Here is a 17,343-nt window from a genome sequence, read left to right on the forward strand (position 1 = left end):
CTTTCATTTTAAAATGTAAGACAATTTTGAACTGTTATCTAAAATAAAGGTTTTTTTTTTTTTGCTAATCTCCAATAAAGTAATTGTTTGTAAACTAACATAATTTTTTTATTTTATTTAAACATAAATATAAAATAATTTATTTATTAAGAGCACTTTTAAAAAAATATTAATTATACCTTAAAAAATAAAAAATATTTTATATTTTTGAATATATAAACCCTCAAAAAAAGGTTTTAACACAAGAAGTAAATAGAAAATTTTTTATTTATAAAACATATTGAAATCAACTTTTGGCCCCGGCCCCTCAATTTTAGATAAATTTTCAGTTTTGCCCCCCTCTCGCCATGATCATTTTGGGATTCGTCCCTGCTTCCACTTGACAGTGCAAGCCCACAACTAGATCCAAGGTTAAAGCCATTCCTCTTTCTGTTGTGGGCTAATTTAAAGGAAGTAAAACTTGCTCAATGAACAAAGTTTGAGTACAAATCTCATTTTCGGTTGTTTTCTCCATATACTACAATACTTTTTTAGGCAAAACAGTATACTATATTAAAATACATTTTATTGTAAAAATAACATTAGATATTGATCATTAATAATTATTTAATATATTTAACCTTTTTATGTTTAATTTGAGTTATCTAAATTTCATTTTTTTGTAAAATTTTTTATATCAATAGTATACTTTTCATTTCATTTTGATTTTATACTATATATAAAGGTATCAAGTGAAACAGGCGGATTATTAAGTACTAACTTGATGTCCAGCCTTTTAGGCTTTTTTTAAAGATTAAAAAATTAGTAATTTTTAGATAATTTAAAAAGTTTATAAAAAGATATTTATTTTATAAAGATTTTATAAAAATATATAATTTTATGTTTGGTTACAACAAGTAAATGTTATTAGTATTTAAGTATTTTTAGTTTTTATGATATCTTTGTGAACCTCTATTTATAAAAAAATTTAATTAATTATTTTAAAATTTTATAATATTTTTGTATATCTCACCTATTCAAATTTCAAAGTAGTTTTTCAAAACGATTTAAAATATATTTTTTTTAGATTATGATTATTTAAAATATTCAAAACTAGATTTAAACCTGGTCCTAGAGAAATTATTTAAAATTTTAAAATAATATGTTAACCTTATTTATTAAAAATATAATCACTTCCATCCAAGATATATATTCTCTTGGCAAATAAGATTAGATTAAAAATAACATTATCTAAAATTATAAATAAAATTAAAAGATTTAATTTTTTAAAATATTCATGATAATCATAACATAGATATGATGTATCAAGGAAAAAATTTCCTTTCCTATCAAAAAAGATTCAAGGAAAAAAAAATGAATAAATGTTCTTTCTCTTAGGGGCAACATAGTAAGCCCAAGCGGAATCAGATTTCCGTATTACCTGAACCTTGTTCAAATTTGTCCAAAAAATCCATAAAGTTTTAAAAGTTTCATTTTATTTTCCAATTACAGACTATACAATTCTTTAAAATCAATGATATAAAATTAACTACACATTCAGAAATACCTTAATTAATAATTTATTAAAAACTTATCTTATGATTTAAATTTAGTTACCTCCACCCAAAGTATATTCTCTTGAAAAATAAGATTAATAAAAAATAAAATTTTATAAAATTATAAATAAAATTAAAATATTTTAAAATATTTATGATAATCATAATATATATATATATATATATATATGATGTATCAAGGAAAAAAAATTCATTTTCTATCAAAAAAAATCAATAAATGGTCACAGAAAAATCTTCTAAAATATTATAAAAATTAAAACAATATAAACAATATCTACCAGATGCGATCACGTTTAGCTTTAACAAAATCCATAGTTGAACATTCATAACTTTGCATATAATAAACCATAAACTTCAAACAAATTTATTTTTATCTTCCAATTACATAAATACACACTATACAATTCTTTAAATTAATGATATAAAATTAATTATATATTTAGAAATATTTTTTAATTATTAACTATAAGTTAATTAATAAATTATTAAAAAAGCATCTTCTGAATTAATTTTATTTAAATTTTTATTTATAAATTTTAAGGATCAAATAATTGAAGAAAACATTTTGGAGTAAATATTTTTAACTAATTTTTAGAAATTAAAATTTTATAGTTTCATGAAATTTATTTAAGAAATTTTATCATGTTTATAGTAATTTGTTGTCCGGAAAAAATTAATGCCTTTGGCATGTAGTTATTCTATACCCCTATTTAATAATTCTCTAAATTACAGGTAAATAAAATTTTAAATAAAAAATAGATATCAAGACGTAAAATAAAAAAACAGTGATTAATAAAGGATAATTAAAAAATCTCATATTTCAATGAAATAATATAAATTGATGCTAAGCCAAAGATCTTCATTTGGTTAACGGAGATCAGTGTTTCAAAATAGCATACACTAATGGGTGCTTTTTGTTCCTGTTTCGGGACACATGATACAGAAGTTAGTCGATCCTCAAATTCAAATACTACAAATCAGCATCAACGTAACACAAGAACTCTCCCGTTCTTTCATAGGGTGCTCTCATAGTTTCTTTCTAATTTCTTCTTCTTGATATTAACTCTCACAGTTTCTATGTGTTTTAAATTTTCCTTAACAATTCTTTCACATAGGATGGGAATTAATCCTTTGTTTTGTTCAAACTCTTAATTTATACGTCTTTTTGTTGATTATATAATTCTTTTTTTTTTTTTGTTATCAAAGCTATTCTCATAGCCGGTGAATATATAGTTCTTCCTACAGATCTCTTGTTTTTATAGGTTTAAATTTTGTAGAGATTCTTACTTCGCTTTTACATAACTGTGAATTCAGACTCTGCTATGGATCATGTAAAAATGATTAATCGTTATTGCAGGTTTTGATCAAACTTTTGAATCCAAAACAATTGAAGATGATACAATCGTGCACTTCAATTATGGTCAAAACCTCTATTGTTTTTTTTTTTTTGGTTGAAACAAGAACTAAGTCAATGCGGCTAATCACTGACAGAACTCCCCATAACTAGTTATCCTGATTAGTTTGATTAGTTTGTATATTATATCCAATAGCTAAGACTAGTTCCTTAATACTTGAGCAAAGGCCAAGTCTTTCTCAACTAAATTGTTGTATGCATAAATGTTTAAATTTCTAACTAGCTACTTACTTATTTTCTTTTGTGTGATTGTTATTTTCAGTGTACTTTAATAATGTGCCCAACGAGAATATGGATTTTTGACGATGAAGCAGCACCAACACAACAGCCAGAAGCCACAGAAATAGATCAAGGTATAAAATGTTTAGAAAATTTTATATTATTATTTGGAAGTTTTAAAAATTAATAGATATGTAGATTCGGTTTGTTTTATCATCTTTATTATTGACTATTGATATATGTAATTCGGTTGCATAAATCTAGGAAAAATCTTGGAGAGATTCTGGCAATAATATGAAAAGAATCACCTATATAAACTCTAAATTATTTTACTATTTTTAATATTTTTAAGTCTTATAATTATTATAACTTTTTTTATTCAGTATTTATGTGTGTATATATATATGTATAAGAGGTAATCAAAATTTAATATGAGTTTTTGTTTTCATTTTTACTATTGTATTATGAGTTTTTTATAGCAAGGATGTCAAATTGAGTTGGATTAAAATAAATTATATGAGTAAAAATGACTCATATACTCATCCATATTATGGGATTTGTCCACTTTTATCTAGTTGCTATCAGATGATCCAACTGAGTTTTCTCTTTTCGAGATTCTCCTCAGTCATAAGTGGTATCAAAGTTTAATTTTAATAGGTAGCTAGATGTGTAAAGAGATTTCAATCTTCCACCTAACTAAACAACTTCATCTCATCAATGAATTTCATGGAGGATATAATTTTGAAATTCTAAAAGCATTAACTAATTTTAAATCATTTTTTTAGTGTATGTTAAATTATTGTTAAGACCTGATATATAATAAGAAGAGGAGAGGAATTTTTATGAAAAAAAGAATTTAGTTATTATACGAAATATAAAAAATATTTCCTTTGACTATTAATATGTAATTAAGTTGCCTAAATCCAAGCAAAATCTTGAAGAGATTTTGGTGATAATATAAAAGAATCACCTCTATAAACTCTAAATTTTTTACTATTTTTAATATTTTAAGTCATATAATTATTTAATTTTTTTATTCAATACTTTTATCCACACACACACATATATATAAAGAAATAAGACTAATCACTATATGAGTTTGTGTTTTCTTTTTTACTATTATATCATGTGTATTTTATCATTCAATCTTTAGGTTAAGATGCCAAATTAAATTGGATAAAAAAAACTATAGAAATGAAAAAGACTCATATACTCAATGTTATTTTAAGATCTTGAGTTAAGATATGGGATCTATCCACTTCTGTCTATGTTGTTATTAAATGACCCATTAAATTCTCCCCTTTTGAGATTTTTTTAAACAACAAGTGATATAGAGTCTAGTTTTAGTAGGTATCCAAATGTGTAAGGAGATTTCCATATACAGTCAGGCGAGAAAAATATATGTAAATAAAAAGATTCATTTATTCAATGCTTTAAAGGATTAAGTTATAACACCTGGCATTATATTCATTTGTATGTTGCATAGCCCAATTGAGCTTTTCCCGTTTAGGGATGTTCCTGGGGCGCAACACTTTACATAGATAACAATTTTTATATTTTACCACTTGTATGATATATATTCAGTTAACTCACGTAAATATAATAATTTGAAGGAACACTGGATTCTGCCGCTTCTGATTCAGACTCATCCGAAGAATGTCCTACATGTTTTGATAGTAAGTGTGTATTACATGTTAAAAATAAAAATTTCTAAGGATATTAGAGAAAATAACAATTAAGGATAGTTAGAGAAATTTATATCAGTTAAGGACCTGTTATTGTCAAAATTCAAATAAAAAACAAATCCCAATTGACTGTTGCTAATTTATAATAGGTTGTTAAAACTCTAATGGATACTTATTGAAAAAAAACAAACTCAAAGTAACAAGTATCTATTTAGAGTTTTAACAACAAGTGAACATTAACTGATATAAATTCTCTCAAATAGTCCTTAATTGATATTTTCTCAAGATGTTATATATATTCAATACTTTTGAGACATTAACCCATTAAAAATTATAGATAAATGACATTTTTTTTTAATAACAGGTTATACAGATGAAAATCCTAAGATAACTGCAGAATGCTCCCATCATTTTCACCTTCCCTGTATACTTGAATGGCAACAAAGAAGTGAAGAATGCCCCAACTGTAGACGGGTATGTATGTCTTAAACTGTGTATTATGTAACATTTGAAAATATACATTACTTTTTTGATTATAAATTTTATATTTTAAAATCTTTGGCCATGATTTTTTTCTTGATATTTGATATAAGGCCCTTTGAAATATAATTTTTTTCTAAATATTATTTACTTTAATACTTTTAAACGAAGGGAAAATATAACATCTAGTTCATTGATTTTCTTTCGTTTACTAATTTAAACATTGAGTTTTGATTCAGAATAACTCAATCTTTTTAGTTTATTGAATTAAAAAATTATATCAATGTTTTAAGTAATATATATATATATATATATATATAAACTGATTTGTTCTAAGTCAATAAACTATAACAATTGAATGGTTCTAAACCAAAGTTTTAGGACTGAATTGATATATAATTAATGAAAAGTTTAGTGACTAACATTTATATTTTGTTTTAACTAAATAATCTTCTACCTGACTAAACAACTTCATCTCATTAATGATTTCATGGAGGATATGATTCTGAAATTCTAGAAGCATTAATTAATATTTTTTAATTTATGTTAAATTATTGTTAAGTCCTTATATATAATAAGAAGAGGAGTGCAATTTTTGTGTGTGTGTGTGTGTGTGTGTGTGTGTGAGAGAGAGAGAGAGAGAGAGAGAGAGAGAGAGAGAGAGGAGTCACATTCTTTGGGCTATTTGCTTGGGCTTAAGTTCAAGCCCGTTAAACAATTTTTAATTCCTATGCAAGTTATTTTATTTCAGTTCGTATCATGTGATCACAGATTAACTTTTTGAGGTTATTGGATTAACTTTGCAGGTGCTGATCATTAATAAAACATTTGATCGATGATGACAGTGACCACATCTAAACAAATATATCAAAGAAATTTTGATGTTTCTCGATTCTTTTTTTAATGATGTACTCAGTTTGCTAGATAGTTCATTTTCAAGTTTTCTTGTAATTTTTTTATCTTCAACTTTTCATTTTTTAAGAAGACTTCATCTCATTTACTCACCAACTACTGAAATTTGAATTTTGTTAATGCCACCATAAAAAAATGGATTCCATCACAGGATCCATTACCAAGATGATCTACATTAAAACTGAACAGTTTAAATTTAATTAATCTAATTTTTTAATATATGTTTTAATATTTCCCTATTTTAGTTATATCACGAGGGTTTAAATTTATACCTCTACCCGTACTCTATTTCATTTTAGCTCCTACCTCTTACTAGATCTAGTCATCTCATTTTAAATGTAGAGTCAGTAATTTGAGTCAAACTTGATGAATTAGCCTGAACTCGCCTAAAAAATTTAGGACTGAACTTTAAAAAAATATATTTTTTTATGTTCAATTAACCCAAATATGCCTGAAAAAATTCAAGCCAAGCCTGATTAGGTTCGGGCTTGACTCAAATACTTGAATAAAAAATATTTATTTTTAAATAATATATAAAATATAATAAATATTAATTAATTTTTAAATTTTTAAGTTATTTTATACTAAAATATTATATATTCGAGTCTTATAAGTAATTTTAAAGCAAAAAATTAATTAAAAATAATTTAAATTATTCAAGATGAGTTTGACTATTTGGGCTTTTTCATGGAACTGAGCTTGTTCAGATTTGGGTTTATTTGGGCCAAGCTTAAATAGGTTTGGCTTGTCTGAATCTTTAGCTCCACTCAGATGGTTAATTTTTTATGTTAATGAATAAAAAATGTAAAATAAAAATATATTTTAATCTTAGACAGTTGAGATCCCATCACACCACCATAAATTACGACATTATGTATATGAGTGAAGGTTGCTCATTTAAATTTATACCATTTGCTAAGTCAATACATTATATATATATCATAAAAAAATTTAAAAAAATCATTCCAATAAAATTGCATGGGTTTAAAATTATAGACTATAGTTGTTTATAATATTTAAAATTTAACACACATATATTATATAAACCCTGTTGGCACTTACACGTCTATTAATAATTGCTGCAGATTGTAGATCCATAGGATAAGATATTCTTCCTTCATGTTTCACTGTTCATTTTCCCAGTAAAATCTTATGTCGACTTTGACTCAACAAGATATCTTGACACACGAAACAATAAATAAGGATCTTCTAACAGTAACATCACTTTAAAACCCTGGCGTCACATCCACAGAGCCATATACACATCACCAGACTTTAACTTTATATTTTCTCAACTTTTCGGAGACATCCGCAGTATTTTCTCAGAAAATTTTTTTTCATCGAGTGAGAGTTTAGTTTTGAAGTAAAAATTGGGATAATAAATCTTTTCGTTCCTTAAATTTGCATCATCAATTATTGGTTTGGTCCTTGTTATTGTTCCTTAACTAAGTTTCATTGTCCCTAAAAAGTTGAGGTTGTTGCGTCACATGCAAAACAAATTAGCAGCATGCAAAAAGGGGGGACAGAGAGAGCGAGGCATGTAGAAATATTAAAACACGTAGGGTAACGATTCATACATGATACATGCATATATAAACAAAAAGCTTAATTACCATTAAGCTGTGAGTACATATATAGTTACAGTTTATAACACACGTACGTGAACATAATAGCATTTAAAATAGAGACATCAATTATGAGTTCAGTAATCAACATTGTCTCATTGTTGATATGATACGTAATATAATGCCTCGCAATATCAGAAGACACAGAAAACAACATACGAGTATTAATTAATTAAGTTCTTAATTAATTAATAACATCCGAGGTTGCAGGAATAGAGTGGCTCCAGGGTTAGGTCAAGCTCGTTCCTTTCTGCTTCCGCAGTTTCCTCTCGGTAATTCCCTCTGCAATATAAATATATACATACACATATATATATATATCAATTTAATTAATTGATTAATTAATTAATCTACCCTAAAAACCAGTCAAGCACACCAATTATTTATGATAGATTTGTGTTGATTATGGGGTGAGAAAGTGGGAGCCACAGAGAGAGAGAGAGAGAGAGAGTTCCGTTTTTTTTTTTTTTGGGTTTTGTTTTGTTGGATGTTTCGTGCATAAAAAGAGAGGAAATGAAGGAGTCAAAATTAATGATGAAATGATGTGGATATATACCCACCAATATGAAAAAGAAGGCTAGACTTTGAAGCTAGAGAAATGACATTTAATTTAATTATTATTTATATAATAATGATACTTATTTTGAAAGTTATAATATTTTAAATAAAAAGGGGATAACATAGTTAAATTGATGCTTTATACTTTAAGAAAAAATTGACAATATGTTTTTTTTTTGTTTTTAGGATAAGTTGAATAATGTGTACCAAACATTTTAGATAACTAAATCTCTTTGCATCTCCTTTTTATTTTATTTTTTTAAAAAAATTATTTTCTCATCCACATCAAACATGACCTAAACTTGCTAGAGCAATCTAAAATTATATATCTCGAGAGAGAAATTAATATAAAAAATGAGGTTATTTATTAGGCTTGTTTTCCCCTACCTTTCTATATATGATCTCTCTCTCTCACACATTTTTTGCAGCACATATTTTTTACGACTACAAATAATTCAGATTGAAAATGGTGTAACAAAGAGGATGAAAGAGTAATTTAATCAAAATAATAATAATTAATTAATTAAGAAATTAATTACCCGATGTGGAGAGTGGGAAGTGGAGGAGGAGGGAGTAAATAAGATGAATTAGGTGCTCCAAGGTTTTGGTGTTCCCATGTCATATGCTGTGTTGCCGCCGCCTTCTCTTTCTCCTTTATCTGTTAATAATCTCATAATCATATCAATTATCAATAAATTAATCTCAAATCTCCCCAAAACTAATTAATTATTAATATCTGTTCAAACACAAATATGTAAATGAAACTGTAATCAGAAATTTGAATTTGAATTTATTATGTTTTGAGAGACCAATCCCTTCTATTAAAATCAATTACGACTTTGATAGACATGATTGTCTTATTACGGTACACATTTTCTAAGATGTGTCAGTTTGGCAAAATATAACTAACTAGTTGATTGTTGATGTTTCCGCAATTTAATTAATCAACCAAATAGGAAAAACTTTTCATGAGTCTTTATGTATGCATGTTAGTCTCTCTCTCTCTCTCTATATGTGGTGTGTATATTATTCTCCCTCTTCACTTCATAGTATATATATTAAACCTAACGACCGACCATGAAAAGACAATTACCTGATTTGAGCAATTTAGAATAGTACGAACATGAGAGTGTGTGTGGATGGATAAAGTAACAAGGTAAGGCAATAATAATATTATCAATTAATAATATTATTTAATCACACATAAGTACGTACGTACCTTCTTTGCCAGCATGCTATTCTGTTCCTGTATCACTTTCTCCTACCGTTCATCGGGAAAAAAAAAAAAAACGATGAGACAACAATTTACATCTTTGATGAACAAACACCATCCAAATTAACATGTGTATATTATGTGTTTTATTTGTCCTGTAAAACTTAACTGAAGTGTATATAATACTACAGAACTATTTTTGAGAAAAAAAGATTAATAAATAAAGTTGGAAAAAAAAATGTCATATGGGGGGTTCCAAAGACGCTCACCTTTTTCTGAAGCTCCGCGATGGACTCATAAATCAGCTGGTTCTGTTTACCAAAAATATAAATAGATAAGGAAGTAGTAATAATTAATATATATATATATATATATATATAAAATAAACGTATTATATATATAATCAGTAAAGCCAGATAATGTTTTTGAAACAACGGAATTAAAGTTGTACATATATCTAATCTAATAATAGAAGTAATAATATACTCTTAATTAACATCGCTTGTATATGTAGTTAATATATTGGTTTATATATATAATATATATATTATGTACTTTGCGTGTCCGAATTTGTTTGATGGAAGTATCAAGCTGCTGCTCCAGACTGTGCAGCTCTTTGAGGCTCAAAGAACCCAGATCTTCTCCCACATAGTGCCTGATATAATATGTATAAGATTAACCTAGCTAGGAGTTTGATCGTTAATATATGTAAACATTAAACAACACGAAAAATTAAGCAGGCACATCAATCAACGATCATGTATATTGAATATATATTATGAAAAACAGTACGTCTAGCTGATGATGATGATGATGATATATATACACAGTGCAAGCACAGTAGTATAGAAATATGTACCTATGGTTTCTCTGCAAAAGGTCAATCTTAGCTTTGAGTCTAGAATATTCAATGGTCCAGTTTTCCTGCACATTGAGATATCGCTATAATCTGTTATATGATCAATTAGGTCTATCATGGCGCTATGTGTGTGTGTAATATCACACGAACCTGTGACTCAGAATTATCATTTTCTCCTGCTAGCTGTCTCTCTGCATACGCATACCTTTCATGGCGTTCCAGAATCTTCTCCATGCTTTTTAATTAATGATATATCGGCATGACGACGCGCCGAACGACCCAGGCCAGATTAAATGAGAGCAAAATTAGCAATAAGTAAATACGGAATATATATATATATATATATGTATGTATATAACATCTAGTTTAATAGTATTATTTTACTTTTTCAGGACTCTCGCATAAGGCTGTTTTATTTTTGTTACACACACTTATAATGTTCATATGATTCATCAATCATAGAAAACCCATCAGCCTTGCCAAACTCTACCAGAAATGGAAATTTATATGTATACATGCTTACAAATTTAGATCATAGTTCATATAATAATATCCATCTAAATTAAAACAAACAGAACAGGCTATATATGAATGAAACCTGTGTGTGTGTGGGGGTGTGTGTGTGTAAGCAAAAATGAATGGATATATCACTCAACAAGCCAAAAAGGATTAGTAGTTTTTACCTCAGAATAATAATCTTGATGGAGCAACAAAAATTAGGCACAAGTTTTTTTCCCCAAAAAATTATGCACGAGGTTGAATTCTCATTCTTTCAATGAACTATATACCTATATATATATATATATATATATTTATATATATAGTAGCTGGCAGTGTCTTAGGAAAAAGACAAAGGTAAAGGTAAAGATGAAAGCACCATGCATGAGTATGAGATTTACTTAATTTTGTTTATAACTATGCACTTGTTTTCCTCTTTATAAGATACTTTTTGACTTACTAAAGGGAATCTTAAGGTCTTCAAAGCAAACCTTAATTTCTGACTTTAAATAGCATATGATGCATGTAACTAAACGATTAAAGTAACAACACAAGCATGTGCGTAAATTTGATTATTAGTAAGATCTATTAATTTTCTATAAGTAATTAAAATATACACTATGCAAGATTAATTATTATGAATTCCATACTAAATTATGAATGCAAATATGCTGTTGAAGAGAAAAGAAATAGAAAGGATAGACATTTATACAAATACTACTCTTGTTTGGCAAGAATCTAATTAATCAAATAAGGAATCAGAATTAATCATTTTTTTTATTAATTACTCATAGAGAAGCTTTGCATGGTAAACATATTGTATTATTTTCTCGCTTAATTCCTCCACCGGCAGATCGATCCGAAAGGACAAGCGTTCTTCTTTTTTTTTTTTTTCCTTAAGAATATGGAGATCAAAGTGTTGATCGGCTAGACAAATTAAAGCAGCAAACTATATGCAAAAGAAAAGGACGAAGAAGTAGAAAAAGAAGAAACGCATAATATTTTCAAAGATTATTGGAAATCAAAACAAAAGCATCGAAGCATACATACATATAACTCAAAATCAAGGAATAATTTAGACCCAAAGAAAAAAGAAGAAAAGAAAATTAGTCAAGGGTTTCACAAGATCTGGTGTACATCACTGTTTTATAACTCAGGGTTCGCGAAATCTCGGGTTGCAAACATGCTACTTTTAGAATCTCAACATTAAATCCTTTAATCCCTCATTAAAATTGCTTTTGATTTAGTTTGAGCCAGTTAAAAACTATAGCTTCTATACAACAGTCTGTTGTGTCTACTTTTCAGACATTGATCAGTTATTATCCAGATTTGATCTTGTGAAAACTGAAAACGAACAAAAAATAGCAAAGGAAAAAAAAAATTCATTTTCACTGTTTTATTTCAACTCAAAAGCAAAACTCTCCTCAAATACTGCAAAACAAACAAGTAGCAATAATGATAATTAGACCAAGCAAGGAATATACAGATTCATGAGAAGTAAATAGTTCTCATCAACATCATGAGTTACTGAAAGTAGAAAGAAATCAACACTTGCATGGACCAATCACAAATAAAAAAAAAACCAGATATAAAATAAGTAAAAGATACATAGTAATAATGATGTGAATATATATAATAAATATTTATTATACCAAGAATCAGTGGAATACTCAAAGAGCTTTCCTTTGTGGGAGAAGACAATAAGAGCGACCTCAGCGTCGCAGAGGACAGAGATCTCATGAGCTTTCTTGAACAATCCATTTCTCCTTTTGGAGAAAGTCACTTGCCGATTGATCTTGTTCTCTATCCTCTTCAGCTGAACCCTACCTCTTCCCATTATGTGTGTGTGTGTGTGTGTGAACTTTCTTTCCTTTTTCTTCCCAAGAAAACCCTAGACAACCGAAACCCTGATGAATGATGCAGAAGAAGGAGATATATATCAGGAATTTATGGGGCGTTTCAAAATCTTTCTTCTTCTGGGCAAGTATGGGAAAACGTAACTAAACACAGATATATAGCGAGAGGCTGAGTTTGCATATAGACAGATTTGAGAAAGGATTGGGGTTTGGCGACAGCTGGTTTGATAAACCTAGGGCTCTGCCTATTTTGACGTTGTGTTGTCGATCTCTCATTGGCTGCTCATTGTACTGTTTGCTCTCATTGTGGGGATTTCTCTCACATGATGTTTGATCTTTTCCTACGGCAATAGGTCATTCTTCAATTTGGCAAAGAAAAACAAAACAAAACGAAAACGAAAACGAAAAGAAAACGAAACTAAAAACAAAACAAAGCGATTTGTCTTTGAAGACTGATTTAGTTTTTAGCAAAAGGAAGTTTAGTTAGTTAAGCTTCGGTAATACTGAATGAGTTATTAGTTATTGTTTGTGCCTTAAATATAACACTTCAGTGTAAAACGAAAAATCTGGATTTATTATAGACACAAACAAATGTATGCATATATAGTAGTATGTTTGGAACGTAAATTTTATATAATCCTTTTTTTCATAATTCAAATTTATAGTTCATGCCCGGGCTGCTAAATTGAATTTGAATATTAGATGAACTTAAAAAAATTTGTAGGTTTTTTTGTTTTTGGTGGAAAAATTTGTAGTTTATTATACTCATTTCGTCCTAGTCTATAAGATATTTTTGTAAGTAATTTGGTATTCAAAATATAGGGCATTTTGACAAACAATGTTTCATGATTATACTTGCCCCAATATTACCCTTCCCTCCTTATTATTATATTTTGGGTAAATCAGCAAATTATTTCCTAAATTTTAAGTCTAATAGTGCCGTAGATCCTGAACTTATTTATTATGCAAATTATTTTCTTAATTTTTAAAAATAGTGTAATCTGACTCTTGTCATTAACAAAAATTAACTTTAATTGTTAATTGACCCAAAAGAAACTTCAAATAAAGAGCTCAAAAATTACAGAAAATAACAAAAAAAAAATTGATCATTTTCTATAATTTTTAATATCCTTTACTAGTCAACTAACAATTAATGTATTCAAAAGTTGAGAAAATAATGTGCATAATAAACAAGTTTAAGATCTACGGTACTATTAAATTAAAACTCAGAGAATAATTTGCTCATTTATCCTTATATATTTTCTCTCTCTTTCCCCATTTGATGTTTCACAAATAAGGTTATATTAAATGAAAGGTATTTTTAAAAATTTATATTTATCTTCTAAAAAAGAACATTATAAATATAAAGTGTATTTAATAAAATTTTATTAGTAAGGTATGCATGCGTAATTTTGTGAAAAATGTTTTTATATATTGGGACGAAGGCAGTGTATTGTTTGTTCTTAATATGCATGTGACTGATTTTCTGTACTAAATCCGGTTCCTTACACCTGGATAGTTAATTTCTAATTAATTATACACATTTATATCAACTCACAAAGCATGCTTTTTTATCCCTTAAATATATTCGAGGATTTCTCAATTTAATCTTTCATTGTTAATCGATCATCTTCAATTTAGTGTTACTTCTTATTTTTCAAACCAAATTAATGACAGTTGACAAAAAGGGAGAATAGTTGGCCAAAAAAAAGGGAGAATGATATTAAAATCTCAAAATAATGAATTTATGATAGGTAGATACCCAACAAAATTTTCTGAAAAATCAATTGAAAATATTGATTCAGATAGTTATAAATTCAAGAATTCTAAATAATATTTAATCATATGTTTAAATGATAACAAAACTAAGAGAAATGTGCTTGTTACTTGACAAAACTTCCAAAAGCATGAAAATCAAGAGAAGATTGTGTCATAGATTTATTTATGTTGTTCTTCTCTTACATTCAATTGTGAAAATTAATGAAAGCTATCATATGTTTTGAAAATGGTAAGAACATTCATCATATAAAACCCACCTTAGGTTCAAGTCCATTAAACTTAGGTGTCAAAATCTTAGAATGAACCTTTGATCATTTGTCGAATTCATGCTTGATCTAGTATAGACTCATTCATGTTTGGCTATCCCTTGTGCATGTTAGGACTTAATGGACTTGAGTTGAAACTAAAACTTGCTTAAATTAAATTTCAGAAGTGAAGTTCAACACTATGGTCCAATCCACATTTGATCTAGAATGGACTCGTGTGTTTTAGCAATTAGTGTGGACAAATATCTTGGACATGTTTATGTGTTATGATTCATGCTTAAGTACATTCAATGTCCACACTTGAATTGTCCATGTGTATTAGGGTAAAGTGTGTTTTTATTCCAATCCATGTGTGACTCTAGATTGAATCATGGTTGAAATAAATTTTACATTTAGAAACTTTCAAGCTTGACGTAAAAAGCCTTAGAGTTAAATAAGTCAAATCAAGCTTGTTTCAAAAGTAAGCCAAGTGTGCTTTAGCCAATAGAAAAGCAAGGTGCTTCTGCACACAAGTGTTTTGACACACAAAGAAGTTAGGTACTTTTGCCTTCCAAAACACACTTGAACTCATTATAGCTTCAAGCTTGATTATTTAGTTGAAGTGAACCAAAGCCTTCTGCTTTATTGCCATTCCATGCATGATATCCTTCTAAATCACACTTGAACTGGCCTCTGACAAGCATTTAAAGCTAAACACAAAAAAAGTAGCTTTTTGTAACATTTTTCATTTCTATACATTTTTAAGGACTATAATCATTTCCCTACGTGTTTAATGGTCTTAGCAACCTTAAACTATATATAAGATATCATTTAAATAAGTGGGTAACACATTAATCGAGAATTAAGTATCTTGCATTGATTTCTTACTAATTTACACTATGTTCATTTGAAAAGTGCTCTCAACTAGTTATAGGCATTTATTGTAATATCTACTCTTTTGGGAGTTTATTGAGTGTGCCTTAAATAATTTCTATCATCTCTTTGAGAGAGAATATATTAAAAAAACATCTTCTACTTACTTTTAAGTGAAGCAAGGGCATGGTTGTGATCCCTTCTGTTTATACAAAGAAGAGATTTTCTCTACGAAGGTAATAAATTGTAAGGAGAGATTTCCTTGCCTACAAGAGAGGTGTTTTTTTGTATGAAAGACTCACTTGTTCTGAGAGACTTGTAAATAGCTCATAAGTGCCCAAGTAAACTTGTGGTTTATATTGAAGTGGCAAGCACTTATTGAAACTTATGGATATAGTAAAAAATCTTGAGAGTAATTTTGAGAACTAGATGTAAGCCAAGTAATTGAGTTAAATTAAGATAAATCTTCTTTATAGTGTCTCTATCCCTAAAGAGTACTTTACATTTAGCTCATTCATATATTGCTTAATCTTTTGGTTTTGTGTTTAAAAGATTTACTCAATTTAAAGAACTTTGCTTTATCTGAATTGATTTAGTTATTAGCTTTGAAATAATTTTAGCAAACTTGTTTTTGTATCTTACTCAACTAAATTAGTCTTGACAAAATTTCTGATTTGCATTTGTTTATAAATTTAGTTTAGAAATTCATTCTATATTTCATTTTTCAAGTGTCTTGATAAGAACCTTGCAGCAGAAGTACTCTGTATGAACATAACATTTCTGTAAAATTTCTTATTGCACCTTAAACTTGTGCTAAACTTTGCCAAAAAAAATTGGTCAAAAAATTCTTAAACATCCAATTCACCCCCTCTCAAGCGTAGTTACCTAATCTAACACATAAAACATTTAAATTTTAAATATGACTCTTAATTGCAGTTGAGGTTCTTGTTTGTAATTGTTTGAATTAATATTTATAATTTATTTTTTAAAATTTTTTTTCAAAGACTTACTTGTCATAAATTCAAAGTTTTGGGGTTCTATGGTCATCTCCCTTAAAAATATGGCAAACACACATATCAATTAAACGATGCTCCAAAGAAAATATTTTTGTAATTTGATCGCCTGCAATCACACACACAAGCTACATTAATACTTGTTGGCAAAAAAAAAAAAACTAGATTATATATATTTGAAAAAAGAAAAATATTATTTGGTCCATTAAACCTATATGTAGTTTTTGTATTAATTAGTGTCCGCTTGAATTTCAGTTGGGTATAATAGATTATGAAAATAATTAATTAAGTAGTAGATTTTAATCATAATTGATTATGTTATAACGCAATCTGTTTGGATATTATTTTTTTTAAAATTAATTTTAATAGAATTAAAAATGTCTGAATAATTTATTCAAAATTAATTTTTATTGTATAAATTATTATAAAGGACATTGCTTTTCAAAATTAAACTATTAATATATTTATATCTAATATTATTAAATTTGTTAAAATTTACTTAAGAAGTAAAATATATTATTTAAATTATATATCTGATTAATTATAAAAATTTAAATT

At 27.4% G+C, this 17,343-nt stretch overlaps 2 protein-coding genes across 2 annotated transcripts in view; one reads left to right on the forward strand and one right to left on the reverse strand.

Moving 5' to 3' along the window:
- The window catches only part of LOC129312135 (E3 ubiquitin-protein ligase At3g02290-like), a 41,486-nt gene extending 35,159 nt beyond the window's left edge, over positions 1 to 6,327 (forward strand). Inside the window, exons 3-6 of the mRNA XM_054954737.1 lie at positions 3,233 to 3,323; positions 4,803 to 4,865; positions 5,239 to 5,348; positions 6,161 to 6,327. Of these exons, the coding sequence (XP_054810712.1) occupies positions 3,245 to 3,323; positions 4,803 to 4,865; positions 5,239 to 5,348; positions 6,161 to 6,193 (285 nt within the window). The 5' untranslated portion in view covers positions 3,233 to 3,244 and the 3' untranslated portion in view covers positions 6,194 to 6,327. The remainder of the gene's footprint in view (positions 1 to 3,232; positions 3,324 to 4,802; positions 4,866 to 5,238; positions 5,349 to 6,160) is intronic.
- Positions 6,328 to 7,830: 1,503 nt separating this feature from the next.
- On the reverse strand, positions 7,831 to 13,076 carry LOC129311694 (truncated transcription factor CAULIFLOWER A-like). Its single transcript, XM_054954109.1, has 8 exons — positions 12,672 to 13,076; positions 10,672 to 10,756; positions 10,522 to 10,586; positions 10,218 to 10,317; positions 9,932 to 9,973; positions 9,669 to 9,710; positions 8,989 to 9,107; positions 7,831 to 8,173 (listed from the first exon to the last, which is right to left on the reverse strand). Exons 1-8 carry the CDS (start codon positions 12,854 to 12,856, stop codon positions 8,080 to 8,082), a joined length of 732 nt encoding a protein of 243 aa, XP_054810084.1. The 5' UTR covers positions 12,857 to 13,076; the 3' UTR covers positions 7,831 to 8,079.
- Positions 13,077 to 17,343: the final 4,267 nt, after the last annotated feature.

Source organism: Prosopis cineraria, unplaced genomic scaffold (genome assembly GCF_029017545.1).
Source record: "Prosopis cineraria cultivar Desert tree isolate PC_DT_omini unplaced genomic scaffold, ASM2901754v1 PC5, whole genome shotgun sequence".
In the NCBI taxonomy this organism is placed as follows: Eukaryota; Viridiplantae; Streptophyta; class Magnoliopsida; order Fabales; family Fabaceae; genus Prosopis; species Prosopis cineraria.